Source organism: Schistocerca serialis, chromosome 7 (assembly GCF_023864345.2).
Source record: "Schistocerca serialis cubense isolate TAMUIC-IGC-003099 chromosome 7, iqSchSeri2.2, whole genome shotgun sequence".
Taxonomy (NCBI): Eukaryota; Metazoa; Arthropoda; class Insecta; order Orthoptera; family Acrididae; genus Schistocerca; species Schistocerca serialis.
The window spans coordinates 543300022-543319322 of NC_064644.1; the positions used below are offsets into that span (position 1 = coordinate 543300022).

General features: G+C 41.9%; 1 protein-coding gene across 2 annotated transcripts in view; it reads right to left on the reverse strand.

Moving 5' to 3' along the window:
* Positions 1-9870, reverse strand: part of LOC126412389 (uncharacterized protein DDB_G0287625-like) — a 140845-nt gene extending 130975 nt beyond the window's left edge. For both annotated transcript variants that reach the window (XM_050081966.1, XM_050081965.1), the window contains exon 1: positions 9769-9870. In XM_050081966.1, coding sequence (XP_049937923.1) covers positions 9769-9822 — 54 coding nt within the window. In that variant the 5' untranslated portion in view covers positions 9823-9870. The remainder of the gene's footprint in view (positions 1-9768) is intronic.
* Positions 9871-19301: the final 9431 nt, after the last annotated feature.

Sequence of the window (19301 nt, forward strand, 5' to 3'; positions counted from 1 at the left end):
ATTGTTGACAGATACTTCCGCCAGTGATCGGTGAAATAAATAACTGTTAATGAACATCTGGGAGTGAACATTCAACGATATTTATCATTTCAAGCAGCTGCCAGCATAAAAGACTTTCGCCAGATATTAAATAGCTGTCAGCAACCAAGACATTACTCGCGAGCTCACGAAAAGCTTGAGTAAAATTATTACGTCTGTAACATGTATTGCGAAGCTAGGAGAATGAAAACCTAAAAATAATACTAAAGAACAGTGGAATACAAAAAAAAAATACATGCCATGATTGTAAACAGTTTTCCATTGGTCCAGCAAGACGAGTCATAGCTAGTAATTAGCGGAACGTGAATGTAATGGAAACTATAGAAGTCTGACTCTGTGTTTTCTGAATAGATACTCTGAACGTCACATCCCTCACTACAGTCCCATATACCACGAGAACTGACTGTATTGGTGTCCCATGAAGTCATCGAACAGTGGCACAAAGCCCACATTTAATTCCGGATTATCAACCCCGCTTACGATTTACTCTCTCCAGAAATTCTTTGCGTTTCCCTCAATATCCCACACAACCTACAAAACCATTTTATTTTCAACTTATGTTACTGCTAATTTGATTTTCAAACCGCTGTAGAAATAACACCACTGATCGGAATGACGTCAAATTGCAACGGAATATTATCGGAGAAGGGAGAAAACGTATGACAGAACAAAAGTAAATAGTTACAAAATGTAGCAAATGGTTCAAATGGCTCTGAGCACTATAGGACTTAACATCTATGGTCATCAGTCCATTAGAACTTAGAACTACTTAAACCTAACTAACCTAAGGACAGCACACAACACCCAGTCATCACGAGGCAGAGAAAATCCCTGATCCCGCCGGGAATCGAACCCGAGAACCCGGGCGTAAAATGTGGCAATAGATGGCGCTGCAAGCATCATAATTTAGTAGTGGTCGACTACAAATGACAAATGAATCATACAACAATGCATAAGGTGTACGTTTGACGTTAAACAAACTGTACTACTCAGTTTGCATGGGTGTACAGGTGTGATACTGTTAGTTACGTAAGCCCATCCACCACGGGAATGTCATATCACATCAGATGGGAAAAATCGGTTTTTAACTGTACTGAGACCAAAAAACCGCATAAAAAGTATCAATCTATATCAAATCCGATTATTAATTTCCATATGACTGGCGCAAAACACGTTCAATATACTGCCCACCGTTTTCTGCAACAAGTTGAAATCGAGAAACAGCATATTCCACAATTGATCGAAGTGTTTCCGTGGTCATTTTCAGGATGCGTTGCACAATTCGTGCCTTCAGTGCAGTTAAGTCTGTAATCGGAACACTACACACAACATCTTTCAGATAGCCCCACAGCCAGAAGTCACACGGATTAAGATCAGGTGATCAGGACGACCTGGCTTAGGGAAATGGCGGTTGATAATTCTAGTATTTCCGAAATGGCGCTTCAGCAGCTGCTTAACTGGATTTGCAATGTGCGCAGGTGCCCCATCTTGTATGAAAATCATCTCATCCACACATTCACGCTGTTGGAGAGCTGGAATGACGTGGTTGCACAAAAGACACTCATAGTGATTACCACCGATGGCACAGGAAACGGGACCGGAAGCACCTGTCTCTTCGTAAAAATATGGCCCTATGATAAATGATGCCGTAAACCCGCACCGCATAGTGACCTTTTCAGGATGAAGTGGTAGTGGTACTGATTGATTTGCGTGTGTCCCCAAAATCTTCCACGGCCAATCATTGTCCACTTCCATGCGAGCAAGAAATTCTAAATCAAAGGTCTCTCTTGCTGGCAAGTCAACATGAAGCAACTCATGCACACGAGTAATTTTGAATGGATACAAAGAAGGATATGCCCAATGTTCCAATGTTCGGGCAATTCTCCATGCACTACACATTTGCACACCACCACTCGTCTCCTGGGTGCATTGCTGTGGCCGCTGCTTCCACTGATGTCGAGTCAGTTCGTTTCCTCCCTTCCCCAGGTTGCACACCGAAAGATCCCGTCTTTTCGAATTTCCGAATCATTTTCCTCAGACTCATGCAAGCCATCGGACCGAAGCCTTTTTTCAAACACTTCAGTGTCTGGAACTTCTTCAGAGCGACGTGTGCACAGTCATAATGCTTGTTATACATCTTTACAAGCAGAGCATGATCCTGCATTGAGACAGTCATGGCGAAAGTCGCAGACACGAAAGGAGGAAAAGCCGTATACCCGACGCGTTTATACCAGCTTCAATGGGTCGTGCGCATGACAGGTGCTTTCATTTGCGTATTGTGACACATACAGCGCCATCTATTGATGAAATGGTTCAAATGGCTCTGAGGACTATGGGACTTAACATCCGAGGTCATCAGTCCCCTAGAACTTAGAACTACTTAATCCTAACTAACCTAAGGACATCAGACACATCCATGCCCGAGGCAGGATTCGAACCTGCGACCGTAGCGGTAGAGCGGTTCCAAACTGAAGCGCCTAGAAGCGCTTGGCCAAAACGGCCGGCAATCTATTGATCAGTTTTCACGCTATTTTCTCCTTGTGCCATACGTGTTCCCCCTTCTTCGATAGTATTCCGTTGCAATTTGACGTCATTCTGACCAGTGGTGTTATTTTTACAGCGTTTTGAAAGTTTAAGTTTAATTAAAATCAGTTTAGTCACCCTGTATTATAAAGCGGTTACCTTAAGATACAGATACCTCAGCGATACAGATAGAAGTACCGTAGGTACAACCACAACGGAGGGGTATCTGTTGAGAGGCCAGACAAACGTGTGGTTCCTGAAGAGGGGCAGCAGCCTTTTCTGGATGATTGACTGATCTGGCCTTGTAACAATAACCAAAACGGCCTTGCTCTGCTGGTACTGCGAACGGCTGAAAGCAAGGGGAAACTACAGCCGTAATTTTTCCCGAGGGCATGCAGCTTTACTGTATGATTAAATGATGATGGCGCCCTCTTGGATAAAATATTCCGGAGGTAAAATAGTCCCCCATTCGGATCTCCGGGCGGGGACTACTCAAGAGAATGTCGTTATCAGGAGAAAGAAAATTGGCGTTCTACGGATCGGAGCGTGGAATGTAAGATCCCTTAATCGGGCAGGTAGGTTAGAAAATTTAAAAAGGGAAATGGATAGGTTAAAGTCAGATATAGTGGGAATTAGTGATGTTCGGTGGCAGGAGGAACAAGACTTCTGGTCAGGTGACTACAGGGTTATAAACACAAAATCAAATAGCGGTAATGCAGGAGTGGGCTTAATAATGAATAGGAAAATAGGAATGCGGGTAAGCTACTACAAACAGAACAGCGAACGCGTTGTTGTGGCCAAGATAGATACGAAGCCCACACCTACTACAGTAGTACAAGTTTATATGCCAACTAGCTCTGCAGATGACGAAGAAATTGAAGAAATGTATGATGAAATAAAAGAAATTATTCAGATACTGAAGGGAGACGAAAATTTAATAGTCATGGGTGACTGGAATTCGAGTGTAGGAAAAAGGAGAGAAGGAAATGTAGTACGTGAATATGGATTGGGGCTAAGAAATGAAAGAGGAAGCCGCCTGGTAGAATTTTGCACAGAGCACAACATAATCATAACTAACACTAGGTTTAAGAATCATGAAAGAAGGTTGTATACATGGAAGAAACCTGGAGATACTAAAAGGTAACAGATAGATTATATAATGGTAAGACAGAGATTTAGGAACCAGGTTTTAAATTGTAAGACATTTCCAGGGGCAGATGTGGACTCTGACCACAATCTATTGGTTATGACCTGTAGATTAAAACTGAAGAAATTGCAAAAACGTGGGAATTTAAGGAGATGGGACCTGGATAAACTGAAAGAACCAGAGGTTGTACAGAGCTTCAGGGAGAGCATAAGGGAACAATTGACAGGAATGGGGGAAAGAAATACAGTTGAAGAAGAATGGGTAGCTTTGAGGGATGAAGTAATGAAGGCAGCAGAGGATCAAGTAGGTAAAAAGACGAGGGCTAGTAGAAATCCTTGGGTAACAGAAGAAATATTGAATTTAATTGATGAAAGGAGAAAGTATAAAAATGCAGTAAATTAAGCAGGCAAAAAGGAATACAGACGTCTCAAAAATGAGATCGACAGGAAGTGCAAAATGGCTAAGCAGGGATGGCTAGAGGACAAATGTAAGGATGTAGAGGCCTATCTCACTAGGGGTAAGATAGATACTGCCTACAGGAAAATTAAAGAGACCTTTGGAGATAAGAGAACCACTTGTATGAACATTAAGAGCTCAGATGGAAACCCAGTTCTAAGCAAAGAAGGGAAAGCAGAAAGGTGGAAGGAGTATACAGAGGGTCTATACAAGGGCGATGTACTTGAGGACAATATTATGGAAATGGGAGAGGATGTAGATGAAAATGAAATGGGTGATATGATGCTGCGTGAAGAGTTTGACAGAGCACTGAAAGACCAGAGTCGAAACAAGGCCCCCGGAGTAGACAACATTCCATTGGAACTACTGACGGCCTTGGGAGAGCCAGTCCTGTCAAAGCTCTACCATCTGGTGAGCAAGATGTATGAAAGAGGCGAAATACCCTCAGACTTCAAGAAGAATATAATAATTCCAATCCCAAAGAAAGCAGGTGTTGACAGATGTGAAAATTACCGAACAATCAGTTTAATAAGCCACAGCTGCAAAATACTAACACGAATTCTTTACAGACGAATGGAAAAACTAGTAGAAGCCGACCTCGGGGAAGATCAGTTTGGATTCCGTAGAAACACTGGAACACGTGAGGCAATACTGACCTTACGACTTATCTTAGAAGAAAGATTAAGGAAAGGCAAATCCACGTTTCTAGCATTTATAGACTTAGAGAAAGCTTTTGACAATGTTGACTGGAATACTCTCTTTCAAATTCTAAAGGTGGCAGGGGTAAAATACAGGGAGCGAAAGGCTATTTACAATTTGTACAGAAACCAGATGGCAATTATAAGAGTCGAGGGACATGAAAGGGAAGCAGTGGTTGGGAAGGGAGTAAGACAGGGTTGTAGCCTCTCCCCGATTTTATTCAATCTGTATATTGAGCAAGCAGTAAAGGAAACAAAAGAAAAATTCGGAGTAAGTATTAAAATCCATGGAGAAGAAATAAAAACTTTGAGGTTCACCGACGACATTGTAATTCTGTCAGAGACAGCAAAGGACTTGGAAGAGCAGTTGAATGGAATGGACAGTGTCTTGAAAGGAGGATATAAGATGAACATCAACAAAAGCAAAACGAGGATAATGGAATGTAGTCGAATTAAGTCGGGAGATGCTGAGGGAATTAGATTAGGAAATGACACACTTAAAGTAGTAAAGGAGTTTTGCTATTTGGGGAGCAAAATAACTGATGATGGTCGAAGTAGAGAGGATATAAAATGTAGACTGGCAATGGCAAGGAAAGCGTTTCTGAAGAAGAGAAATTTGTTAACATCGAGTATAGATTTAAGTGTCAGGAAGTCATTTCTGAAAGTATTTGTATGCAGTGTAGCCATGTATGGAAGTGAAACATGGACGATAAATAGTTTGGACAAGAAGAGAATAGAAGCTTTCGAAATGTGGTGCTACAGAAGAATGCTGAAGATTAGATGAGTAGATCACATAACTAATGAGGAAGTATTGAATAGGATTGGAGAGAAGAGAAGTTTGTGGCACAACTTGACCAGAAGAAGGGGTCGGTTGGTAGGACATGTTCTGAGGCATCAAGGGATCACCAATTTAGTATTGAATGGCAGCGTGGAGGGTAAAAATCGTAGAGGGAGACCAAGAGATGAATACACTAAGCAGATTCAGAAGGATGTAGGTTGCAGTAGGTACTGGGAGATGAAGAAGCTTGCACAGGATAGAGCAGCATGGAGAGCTGCATCAAACCAGTCTCAGGACTGAAGACCACAACAACACAACCATAGGATGTACACCTAGGTCATAGAACTTCATTGATCTTAATTACTACCTGGTGGGATTTCGAAGATAACAGAACTTTCATTCATATATGTTCCTATTGACACCATACAACTTTTTAATTGGTCTTTTCAAGAATCTGAAGTAATAAGTTGTAAGAAAATAAAATAGCTACAGACGCCCTTGAGATGTCATTTATTGTGTAGCTACCAGCTTCGGCGCTTCAATGCAACATGTTCAGACCTCAGCAGACGCTGTAGGGATTATCAAGATCCCTGTTGATGGTTGGAGAGACGAGATCACAGTTACAGACAGTCTGTGTAAACTAGTTATGTTGGTCACTGATACATCATATATATATATGGACCGGTACCTTCAGGATGAACTAAGGCATGAAGATGGTGCATTGAAGCGCCGAATCTGGTAACTAACAATAAATGACATCGCAAGGAGGGCGGTAGGTGTTTCATTTTCTTACAATAGTGAACGACCGCGGTCCACCAGACCTCCAGTCAAAAGGATGGACATACAAAAACTTGAAGTAGTAAGTGGTTTCCAGAACATGACTTCTTTCCCGGAGGGCGCTTTGGGACGCTCCGTGGTAAGGAACATGGATGACTGGTACAAGGGTTCCGATCAGGCTTTCTGTTCCTTGAGACGGTTAACTTCCAGCGAGAGCCAGAGAATAAAACGTCCATCCAGCTATAGCAGAGGGCGCTCTGAGCTTATCGATCTCACAGTCTTCCGGTTCCAAAGTACGACAGAAAAACACAGTAACAGGCGCTGCAATCGTGTAACTTCACGTTCAACTGAGACGAACCCATATTCAGATGTATTTCGCGAAAGAAACAGTGTAGTCACTGAGAAAATTCAATTTTTCTCCCTTCATCATCTCTCTATAGAAATTTCTCACTTTCCTGTGGCAACCGAACTCTTGTTTCAAGGCAGACACTCTCCGCATTGAAAGGTCTCCTGAAGAACCAGCCACCTCTTTCCGGTATCAATCCCGCCGGGTAAATTGAGTCCCGAGGCGGAAGCGACGTTTGCTGGCTCTTCGGTCGCCATTTCTCTCTCCTCCTCTTCTTGTCAGAGTCAGTCAGCGTCTCAGTCCCTTTAATTTTGTGACTTCAAGTAAACAGCGTCAACAGTTTCCACTCTGTGAAAGTCAATTCTAACGGAGATGGAACGTAGAATCGACATACTAAAGACCACATCTTCTTCTATCAAATAGCTGATGGTCTTTAAGGTCCTTCTGCGCTCAAACTTGTTTCCAGTTTAGTGCTCTCAAGACAAACATTGCTTCCTTACAGAATATTAAAGGCTTCGCACGCACGTGTAATCAATAGAACTTATGCACCCACAACTACTTCCAGTATTTTCCGCTGTCCTTAACGGTACAGATATCACATTTCAGTCTACCACACTGTCTCCCAATTTTTTTGCAATTCAGTCATCTCATTGTTGTACTCGTGCATTGGAGCGACTGGATTTTCCTCGCGGTTCCCGTCAATCGTAGCGCTAATTCCTGCATATTATACCTATTAAACAATGATCTCTAGAAAGCATAAAGGGTTTTTTCCATATGAATATTTATTTCCATATGAATATTCTTCTTAAAAAGCAACAAAATTTTATTTACATTTCAACATTAAATTACTGTTATTTTGAAAAGTATCATTCTTCGTAAATGTTGTGGATAAAACAAAAGAAAACTGTAAAAAGATGAAAAACGAAAATTGTAAGATGTGCGACCTGTTTTAAACATCAGGTCTATAATTTGGCAATAAGTAAATATGAACTGAGTAGTTCATGAACTTCGTAGGGATATAAAGTAGAACAACTGCACGGGATAGCTGTAGGACACCAAAAAAGGCAAAGACAATTTTGTCAGCTGGTTTTTTTGGGATTCCCAAGGAATAATTCTCGCAGTTAACTTGGAAAATGGAGAACCGTGTTTCCTATTTTGATTCTTTGGTGGATCGTTTGAAACATACGTTGGCTGCAAAAAAGACCAAGGTTGGCACGCAGGAAGATCCTTCTTTTACTAGGAATATGCTCCATCCCACACATTAGCGATAAAAATGACGAAAATGCATGAACTGGTCTGGGAATTAGTTCCTCATCCACTGTACTCAACGTACCTCGCCCCCAAGTGACATTCTTCTGTTCCATAACTTGAAAATTTGTCTTGCTGGGTAGAAATTTTTGTAAAATGAGGAAATGATAGTTGCAGTCAGTGAGTACTTTGCAGAGTTTGACAGAAATTGTTTTACACATGGGATGAAAAAGTTGGAGAATCACTGTACCAAGTGTATATTCAAGGGAGACAATGTCGATGAGTAAGTGATTTGTTTACGAAACAAACACTTCTTCTTGCTGTTTATCAGATTTATCAAACCAGCCATTTCGCGGTTTTGTTTGCGTGAGGCTTACTAACGACGGATTTTTCAAGCAATTCTCCATGAAGGTCTCCACTGATACAGCTCAATCTTAGTTTTGAAAGCATTGTCATTATCTATTGACGTAAGCGCAATAAATCTGTCAATTGATTAGAGGTGGACAATGTGATATGAATTACTGAAGGTAGGACGTATATAAAATAGGACAGTAATGTATAAACCATGTCAAATTTACAAGCATAGTTCATGGCCGGCCGCTGTGGCCGAGCGGTTCTAGGCGCTTCAGTCCGGAACCGCGCGGCTGCTACGGTCGCAGGCTCGAATCCTGGCTCGGGCATGGACGTGTATGATGTCCTTAGGTAAGTTAGGTTTAAGAAGTTCTAAGTCTAGGGGACTCCGAAGTTGAGTCTCATAGTGCTCAGAGCCATTTGTACCTTGTATTCCTCAAATGAGATTATGTCGTGGAGTAAGTGAGTTGTTTACGAAACAAACACTTCTTCTTGCTGTTTTATCAGATTTATTAAACCAAAAATTTCGCGATTTTCTTTGCGTGAGGCTTACTAACGATTTTTAAAGTAATTCTCCATTAAGGTCTTCACTGATACAGCTCAGTCTTAGTTTTGAAAGCATTGTCATTATCTATTGACATAAGTGCAATGAATCTGTTAATTGATTGGAGGTCGACAATGTGATATGAAGTACTGAAGGCAGGACATATAGAAATTTGGACAATAATGTATAATCCATGCCAAATTTACAAGCCCAGTTCATGCACTTTGCTATAGAGACCCTAAATAAAACGCAAATCCGCCGCAGTAACTACAATACGAGTGCTTTATCGTAAACCAGATTGCTAGGACGGGGTTAAGAGGTTCGCTTCTGCACTCGTAAGCGGAGTGTCACCGCTCCGATTCATTTCTATCGCCAGGACTTGTTTGTTTCCATATTTCCCTTGAATAACACCAAGAGAGTTAGGTTACAGTTCCTCAGGGACAATATGGAAGTAACTAAGCAAGTGAGTATTCCGTATCTACTGACATCTCTGCGTAAGCTACGAAAAAGTAGCGTATCTGTAGAAATAGTGATAAGCATTTCGTGTTTTACAGAAAACCACTCGCAGACTTTTGATATAGATATACAAAGGAAGGAGGAAGATATATCAGTAGTTGATCACCTGCGCGCATTTCGGGGCCACACACACACACACACACATATATATATATATATATATATATATATATATATATATATGTATATATATTCTTGTTTATAAAGAGGGAAGGGAAGGGGAGAGTTCGAGAGAGAGACAGACGGAGAGAGAGAGAGAGAGAGAGAGAGAGAGAGAGAGAGAGAGAGATTGGGGGGGGGATGGGGGGATATATCATTCTAGGATAGTCTCGTGCCCTTACATACCATAAAAGTGCTGCCTTCAGGGAAGACGAGATGCCTGGCCCCTCTGGAACGCATTCCGCAGGGCTGTGGATTTACAGCACAGGACAGACTTGTGACGATCACAGCAGTAATGACCACCAAGTCGAGAACGCACATCTTGCGAAAGTAGCCGCCGCCCAACGACTGCTCCTCTAGGGTAACCTAGCCTTCAGTGCTGTTACACCAACCGCTGTCTACTGGTCCCTCTCGGAATTTGTCTCACGCACCCGGCAATACGTTGTTTGCTTACTAATAAGTTGTTCGTTCGCAGCGCAGCTTTCCGGCCAGTGAACCTTTTTATTATTCGGTGCAAGTAGTGCAATTTTCCGTCCGAGCCGTGACTTCGTTCTGATATTTTTCGCTTTACGGACTTCTGACAGCATGTGTCTGCTACCACGGAAAAACTGTTAACCGCAGATGGGCGAGGCTCTACTTCTGTTCCACACGTCACCGGACGCCTTGCCCTCGTTTCATATCTGGAAACTTCAGCTCCGACGAACGTGAAAGTTTTGTGGAATTTTTGCACATCTTAACTAACTGTAGTATGTCTTAATGACTCAAAATATTATGATTTAGGATGCCAAATTATATCCGTGAGATGTAAAGGAACTTCAGTCCATTGAGATCCGTAAACAAGGACAAATATATGCAGATGCAGGACCTGCAAATATCCAGAATTTCCTTCAAAAATTACTCGTTCTCATGAAGCGAAAATCCAAAATATAGCCTTACATTACTGCACTTCCAACCGTGCAGTCTGCAGGCATAGAACTAAAATTCAAGAGGAAAAGTAAAAAACTAAAACAAAACTGTCTCGAATCTCTTTTCGGAAACAATGCATCTAGTTCCATTCTGTATTAATTGTTGGGTATTTCAATAAAGTATAAATCATGTACAGTCTTCAGTTACACATTGCATGCAAATTGTGTGACGTTAAAGAAATGCGGGCAACGTTTTTGACCAACTCAACCTTCGTCACTCGAAATGGAATGTTATGCATATGGTATTACAGAACTTCAGATCCAGATATGTAATTAACTTTCTTGGTCCTTACGTACCACTTTACCGACGCTTCAATTGGCTCTGAGCACTGTGGGACTTAACATCTGAGGTCATCAGTCCCCTAGAACTTAGAACTACTTAAACCTAGCTAATCTAAGAACATCACACACACCCATGCCGGAGGCAGGATTCGAACCTGCGACCGTAGCGGTCGCGCGTTTCCAGACTGAAGCGCCTAGAACCACTCGGCAAAACCGGCCGGCTACCGACGCTTCACATGTGTCTTGGACATTAACAGATATCTCTAATCATCGATAACACTAACAAAAATCGGGCTCGGCCACATCACACTCACCTTTAATTAGATCTTCTTTTGATGATATTTACAGTCACATATCATAGATTGACCCAAAGGGTAAAACAGTTAGTGGCCTTCACCATAATCAGTTTTTCTCAATAATATGACAAATGAAAGGCTATTATTGAATTAAATGTGTACGTATTTATTCCTTGGAATTGTAACATTGAAACGCGCTGTTGTGTACATAGTTCCGCGTAGTCAGCGCGCACACAACTTCCCCACTAGAGCGCGCCCCGCTAAGCACAACAGCGCAGGCGCAGCGCTCGTCCGTCTCTGCACTACGAGATGGCGCTGCCTTAAAGACGGACCAAATTCTGCTTCCGCCGTATTAATATGTAACGCAGCCAATGAGATTGCTGCTAACGTAGAACCTTTTCTTCTCGCGGATAACACTCGCGCAGTTATCGTGAACGCACGACGTATTATAACGAGTGTACAGACCTCCGATTAGTCAGTCTGCATTTGTCTGCATTAGTCTGCATTTGTCTGTACCAGTCTATAGTCAAGTTTCAGTCTGCACCTAATAATATTACCATATTCCTGTGCATATCCATGAAGATAAATGAATGGACACTTTGTCAAGTATCAGAGACATGTGAGAATAAGATTAACGTACCAACACCAAAGGAGCTTCAGATTGTCAATTGTAAACAGCATCCAGAATCAAGTTACGTAATATCTATGATTTTTATTATTTTAATAAATGTGTGTGAAACTTAATCAAGTTCTGTTTAAAGTTGGTCACCGTCAATCTGCTACTCTAAGCGTGCAAGTGGCATTTCTATCATCTGACCGAACGGCAGAAGACAAACATGCCACGATAAGACCACGAGACATATTGCTGACACTCGCCTGCTTCGTTAGAGCGACAAGTCAAATAATCTGATGGTGTGTGTACCGAAGGTCTTACAGTACGCACACCACACGCGTGTTCACGGGACTAAATCAGGTAGAATCAGTGTTCTTTGACAGTGAAGTGAATCAAACGTGAATCTGTGCCATACTAAATTAATTCGCTGTAGATGATTATACAAATTAAAAAGAAGAGATAGAGTGGAACCTGCAGTCGGAAAGTATTCTACTCCTTGTGAAAGCCAACTAGGTGCTACCAATTTAACACCGCAATCTGACGCTGAGGACGAAACAACAACAATCACACACATCCAACCCTTCCAACTGACAATGCGGACGACTTTGAGATTCTACTGAGACGTTTCGCACAGCCCGATGCTCATGTACTAACTGGCTCCTTTTCTGATGAGCCTCCTTCCCTTGCCGGTCTAGTAATGACGGTGAAACGGTGAAAATTGTACCGCTATCTCTGGTTCGATCCCCCTCTGTCTTGTTTCAGACAACTTTCCAATGAAGCGAGTCATTGCTTTTGATAGCTAGCTGTCTCTTATTGCATTGTAGTAGACGGTCTCTTCCATTATGGAACAGTCTGTGTTGAAGAAAATAAGGGGAGTGCTTTGAAGATCCAGAAGTAGTCCATCCCCAGAACATTTAGCACCGTTTCGGAAAGAAAGGGCTGAAACAAAACAAAAAAAAAAAGTTCTGGAAGAACTAAAAAGGCCATGTCATGAATTCCTGTGTTGGACATACCGTTTCACTACCTAAACGAAGGAAAAGTGATGAATAAGTGGGACTTATAGGAGAGGCAGAATAGGTCTACTATATTGAGAAGGCAAGCCAATACTACACAAAGAAGGGAAACTTTAAAGATGGACAGAATACGTAGAAGTGTCATACAAAAGAAAGAACTTGAAGGTAATATTACAGAGAGGGAAGAGGATGTAGATAAAGATGATTTGGGAGACGTAACATTGCGAGACAAAATTTGATAACACTGAAAGACTTTACAACATGCCCAGTCTGGTGGGGTGATATGGAGATATCTCTAATGACCCATCCCTCAGTTACACTAATGTAAAATTACATTCAATGGAATCCAAACGCGAATGACAGAAATATTTGGCCTCGAGCAATGAAACTAAAGTTGACGTGATGTATTCTCTCCAAGATGACTTTTATCTTTTTGTAAATAGATAAATGAAATTAATAGGAGTGGCCAAAGGCATGCTTTCTAATCGAATAACATATGATATTCGAGATAACGACGTATCCATTTCCAAAACACTTGACGTGGGGCATATATCAACATAGCACGTCGATTGTCTAATTGAATAACATATGATGTTCAAGATAACGACAAATTTTTTTCCAAAACACTTAACGAAATGGGACATTGATCAACATAACACATCAATTACATTCGTGCTCCCGCTTGTTAAAATGAAGTGTATACTGATGTGCAGTTGACAAATTTGGAATGAGGATGGAAAATTGACTCTAGATCTGGCTTCAATTATGTATAATGCGATCTGACTGTAGCTGTTTCGTTTGGTAGTGATTGTGAACTGCTAATCGGAATGCTACCACAATATGCTTAAATCCCAATTATGTTTGTCAGCCTGAGCAAATAAACAAAGTGGAAGAAAAGTCGAGTTCAAAGGACTTCGAGTCTTTCAACCTAAGTCAAAACCAATTGCCTAGATCAGATTAATTCCACCAGAATTCCAATGCCTGTGACAGCCAACCATGACAAAACTATTTAACGTGCTCTGCTTGATTTATGAGACAGGCGAAATACCCCTCACATTTCAAGAAGAATATAATAATTCCAATTACAAAGAAGAAAGGTACTGATAGGTGTGAATATTATCGAATATTACCAGTTTAATAACTCATGGTTGCAAAATCTGGCACGAATTATGTACAAAAGAATGGAAAAACTGGTAGAAGTCGAATTCAGAGAAGATCAGTCTGTGTTCTGGAGAAATGTAGGAACTCGCGAATCAATGCTAACCATACCACTTAGCTTAGAAAACAGGTTAAATCAAGGTATGATTTTTACGAAATAACATTCATACAACATGGATAAATTTAAGTAAGCAATGAAAGGTAAGCATTATAGCATTCATTGATCTAGAGAAACCTTACGTTGATTGGAATTTTTTTTTTTTGAAATTCTGGAGGTACCGGGATAATACATATGGAGCGAAAAATTATCTGTAACTGATACGGAATCCAGACTGCAGTTGTAAGAGGCGGAGGACGCGAAAGGAAAGCAATGCTTCAGAAGACAGGGTCGTAGACTATCCCTGATGTTGTGCAATCTGGACACAGAGCAAGCAGAATAGGAATCCAAGGAGATATTTAGAGGGAAAGGAAATAAAAATTTTGAGGTCTGCAATGAGACTATGATTCTTTCAGCGACAACAAAGGACTTGTAAGAGCAGCTGAATGGACCGGACAGTGTCTTGTAAAGAAGGTGTAAGATGAACAACAGCGAAAGTAAAAGAGTTAAGGAATGTAATCTAATGAGATCAAGTGATGTTGAGAGAATGAGATAAGGAAATAAGAGACTAAAAGTAGTAGACGAGGTTTGCTTTTTGAGCCGAAAAATTAATGATGACGGCCTAAGTGGAGAAGGTATAAAATGGAGAATGGATACAGCACAAAAGTCATTTCTGAGAAAGAGGAATTTTTTGATATCTAATATCCACTGAGCAGCAAAATTACAAGGTCACTCCTTTGAAACCCTCAATGCGACACATAAGTTTGAAATTTGACTCAAAGCTGCCTACAGACCCTCTTAAAGTCTGTGCGATAGAGGTCAGATCCGCGACATGCAGCGCTGAAATCACGCGGTTTCCTTATGGGTCACGGAGAAAAATATTTCAGACGTACCACCGCTCAGAACTGACAGGGAAAGGCCTGATGTGGTGGCATAAATTGCGTCAATGAAACCACCCGTTTCCGTAAGGCGCTGATTCTCACTCATTTCTCGGTTGGAAACGACAGTTCGCAGTGCGGTGAGCAACAGCAAGATGTTCTTCACGACCTTTGACACTGCTGACACCTTCGGTCGTTTCAACCATTCTTTAAGGACACTGTGACGCTGCATCGCCAATGAATGTGATCGCATCCCTTTGTAGCGCAGGGCGACCGCTATTTTCGCTCTGGTGGCTTGGAACCATACGACGTTACTGGGCACTACGCACTGTAGATTGAGGGGCTAGCTCGAGCCCCCACGTGCTATGGCACGGAAATATACATATTTGTTATACTCAACACTCAGCTTAATTGAGCTGCCCAGAGATGTGGATGGTCTCAATGTTTGGCTACGTTTTTCGTCATAGGGTGCCAGCTCACAAATGTCATAAACTCAATTTTCAAGCTGAAATAAAATATATAAAAAAACCAATGCAGGCAGGTACTGTGGTAAAATTTAAAAATATCGAGTCACTCACATTGATTTATAATTTTAACACGTAGTTAATTTCTATTTTTCCACGAAAGTCTTCAATATGTTCACTAAACATTTAAAATGCAGTCTGAGGGGCTTTTACGCAAAGGCGTCCGTTAATAACTGATACTACAGCACGTCATTATAAAATTCGTATGTCGCAATCACGGCACTCGAGTCTGTTCACAGTTCTCAAAGTACGCTGTTGTTTGCTGTCCTAATCCACTATATAGCGCTCTGCTTGATCGTTTTCGAACATTGCTACATACATACTTGTCCGCGAATGTGGCTACCAAGCCACTACTACCCGCAGATGGGCGGCACGTTTGGATCTTCGTGTCGCTTAAACTCAACTGTCCTCTGGTCAAAGATGGCCACCCTATGCACCCTCGAAACGACTGCCTAACTCAAAACAATGTTTGACAAAAAATTACGAATATTCTAAAACTAGACACAAAAACACATATAATACACTGAAAAAATGGAAATTTTCCGAGCAATAACAATATAAAGTCGAATTTTTTGTATCTGCCACCGTTTTTTAACAAATAATGTTCTTGTGGCGTGATTTCGCTTTTTCCGGCTTTTTGTCAATAAACATAAATAAACAAATAAAAATACACACTTTTTTTACTCATCTAGCTCCTTAAACTTTAGAATCTTGCCGTTAGTTTCGTCTCTTAAAATTTATTTATTACCAAAACGACAGTTTCATAGACACTTTGTTTATACAAATCGGCCAAAACAATTTTTAAGACAACAATAACTTTTAAACTATTATTTTTTTGTGGCGCGTCTAGATAATTTAGCTTTACATATTTTTCTGTCCGTGAGTGCCAACTGGCATCTCCGTGTCACTCTTAATTTTTCTCTGGAATATAAATTCCTCCAAGCGCCCAAACACGGCCATACGCGCCCCTGCCTAGCTCCCGCTTGGGTTTTTCCAAGACCGCGTAAAAGCTAGCCGCTTGCCACGGCCCCGTAGCAACCGCCGGCCTTGTGCTCTGCGGCGGGAAACTGCCGCTGTAATCTCCCCCCACAGCTTGTACCCTCACAGCCACAAGGGACCTTTCAAAAACTTTCGGCAAAATTTGAACGTGATCTGAATCAGAAAAGAATACTTATAATTTTTCAACACCCGTGTTTTCCTCCCTCCTATGGCATGATCGTACGAGAATGCAGGATTAACATGTATGTGAATGAAATCGCAAACAGACTCTCTAATAGCCTGCAGTTCGGCAATACCCTCGCCTGCCACCCAGGCACTTTTGCTGACTACGGTAGGAATGCACCATCAACAATTTCGACATCAAATCAACCTGGCAGCTGCTCTAGCACCTGAGGGTTAGGCAAGCCCTTCGATATCTCTTGAATCCGGTTACCCTACGTCCGAGCGCTATAGCATCCGCCTGGCTTCATTGATGTCACAGTTTCTGACATGTACACATGTGACGTGCTCAACAAAGATGCGTGGATAGCACCAAGGATGTTGCCAAACTGGAGGACCTTAGAGGGACACTGTGCATTTTTATTCACGCATATGGTACTAGTGCACTCCTGCGTGATCACGGCATAGGAGAGCGGAAAACAAGAGGGTTGAGAAAGCATAATTACCCTTTGCAGCTTCGGATCACGTTAAAAACTTGCCGAATGGTTTATGGTGGTCCCTGGTGGTTCTAGCCTCTACACGAGAGCAAATATTGCGGTCGTCTTGCTCTCGAAAGGAGTGTGCTCACGTTAATTGGGGAAGCAGTCTCACACTGTCTTTACTGAAGGGCTAAAAAGCCCGAGGGCGTCAGTAGTGTCGCAGACGTTCAAGAACATCTCCCTGTTGGTCATCGCACTCCGAACTGTCATTTTCTCCGCGAAATATGTGTGAATCAGCGCCTCAGAGAAATTGGTGGTTTCATTGATTGCCATTTATGCCACACCCTGAGATCTTTCTGTGTCAGTTCTGAGTGGCGGCGTGCTTGAATTGTTTTCCAAGGTCGCCCATAAGGGAAACCACGTGATTTCCACGTTGGGTGTCGCGTTTCTGACGTCCATCCTAGAGACGTCAAAACAAGTGCTGAAATGTGAATAAGAGGAACTGCGACGACGTTCTCATCGTGTGACACGTCTTCGATGGTGCTATGTAGAACTGTGGTGAAATTTGGTACCAATGTAACACGACAGCTCACATGAAGTCCAGGGCTGTGCCCTCTTATTAACATGTGTCGAGACCTTACTGTCTGAACAGTCGCCGAGTCCGAATCTCGAATGTATGCTTCGCAATGGGAAGCAGTTATGGGGTTTCGAAGAAGTAATCCATTAATTCTGTTGCGCAGTGTACATTCAAGTCGTAGGGAACCTTTTCTGGGGGCATTTATGTGGGGTGTCGCCTTGTACGGAAATGAAAACTCGGACGATAAGCAGTTCAGACAAGAGTAGAACAGAACGTTTTGGAATATGGTACTATAGAAGAATGCTGAAGTTTAGATGGGTGGTTCCATTAACTAATGCGGAGGCACTAAATATAATCGGAGAAAATAGAAATTTATGGCCCATCTAGACGGAAAGAAGGTATCGGTTTGTAGGAGACGTCCTGAAGCACGAAGGTTCAAATGGCTCTGAGCACTATGGGACTCAACTTCTGAGGTCATTAGTCCCCTAGAACTTAGAACGAGTTAAACCTAACTAACCTAAGGACATCACAAACATCCATGTCCGAGGCAGGATTCGAACCTGCGACCGTAGCAGTCTTGCGGTTCCAGACTGCAGCGCCTTTAACCGCACGGCCACTTCGGCCGGCCGAAGCACGAAGGAATCGCCATTTTAGTAGTGGTGTTAAGCCTGGAGAGCGTCACCTTTTACCCTCCAGAGAGAGACTATGGGATAAATGCAGTAACCAGGTTCAGATGTATGTAAGGGTCATTATTTATTCGGATATGAAGAGTCTGGTGAAGGATAGAGCAGCACGGAAACCTGAAGGCCACAACAACGTTAGTAAATGAGAACATCACAGTTTATACTCCAGAAGGTACACTTCAGTCAATGAAAGAACGTTTCTTGTAAACCACCAGCTCATCTAGCCAATAATCCCCATTTCATTTGTCTCGAAAAACAGGGGAGATTAACAGACTGAATTTTATGTCGTGCAACCCAGAGATGTACCGCCCTCGATTCCCAAGGTGGAATCCAGAATCAGCTCTGTTAATGATCGATGGCCTCTCATCTGGACTAGGTAAGATTCAGTGTAGCATAGTAATAACTTCTGTACGTGAATAATGCAGTGTTACACCATTGTACGATGAACACGTTAAAATGAAATTCCTGCTGTAACTGGATAGTAAGTCAGATCAAGGTTGAAGGAAGGCAAGGGGATAACACCGACAACTGGTCCGCTGCGGTTTACAAACCAACTCTCAGGCGCAGAATAGCTTTAACCTTTTACATAGCATGATATAATACCTCAACTAGCGATCAAAAGAAACACTCAAGCTGCTTTCAACAAAAACTGGATTGATGGCTATTACTCACAGATATTCGAACAAAGCAATTTTTATACCTTCCCAAAAAGCAGGGAAATGTAAAAGGATTGTATGCTCTTTAGCAGCCACCACAGCCATGTCTTAGCACTTTGTGTGGGAGAAACACTTGAACGAATGGATAATGGTCGCAGTGCTCCACGTTGAAATGCAGTCGTGCAAGGAACCTGAAATCCTTGCATTTGTCTGCCTTTCATATTCTGTGTTCCTTGACCGCAAAGATCACAAACAAAATATTAGTTTTCCATTATTTAATTATTTTTGGCACGCTAAAGTCATAACAAAACTTTGTATCTCATGAAAACTGTCAGCATAT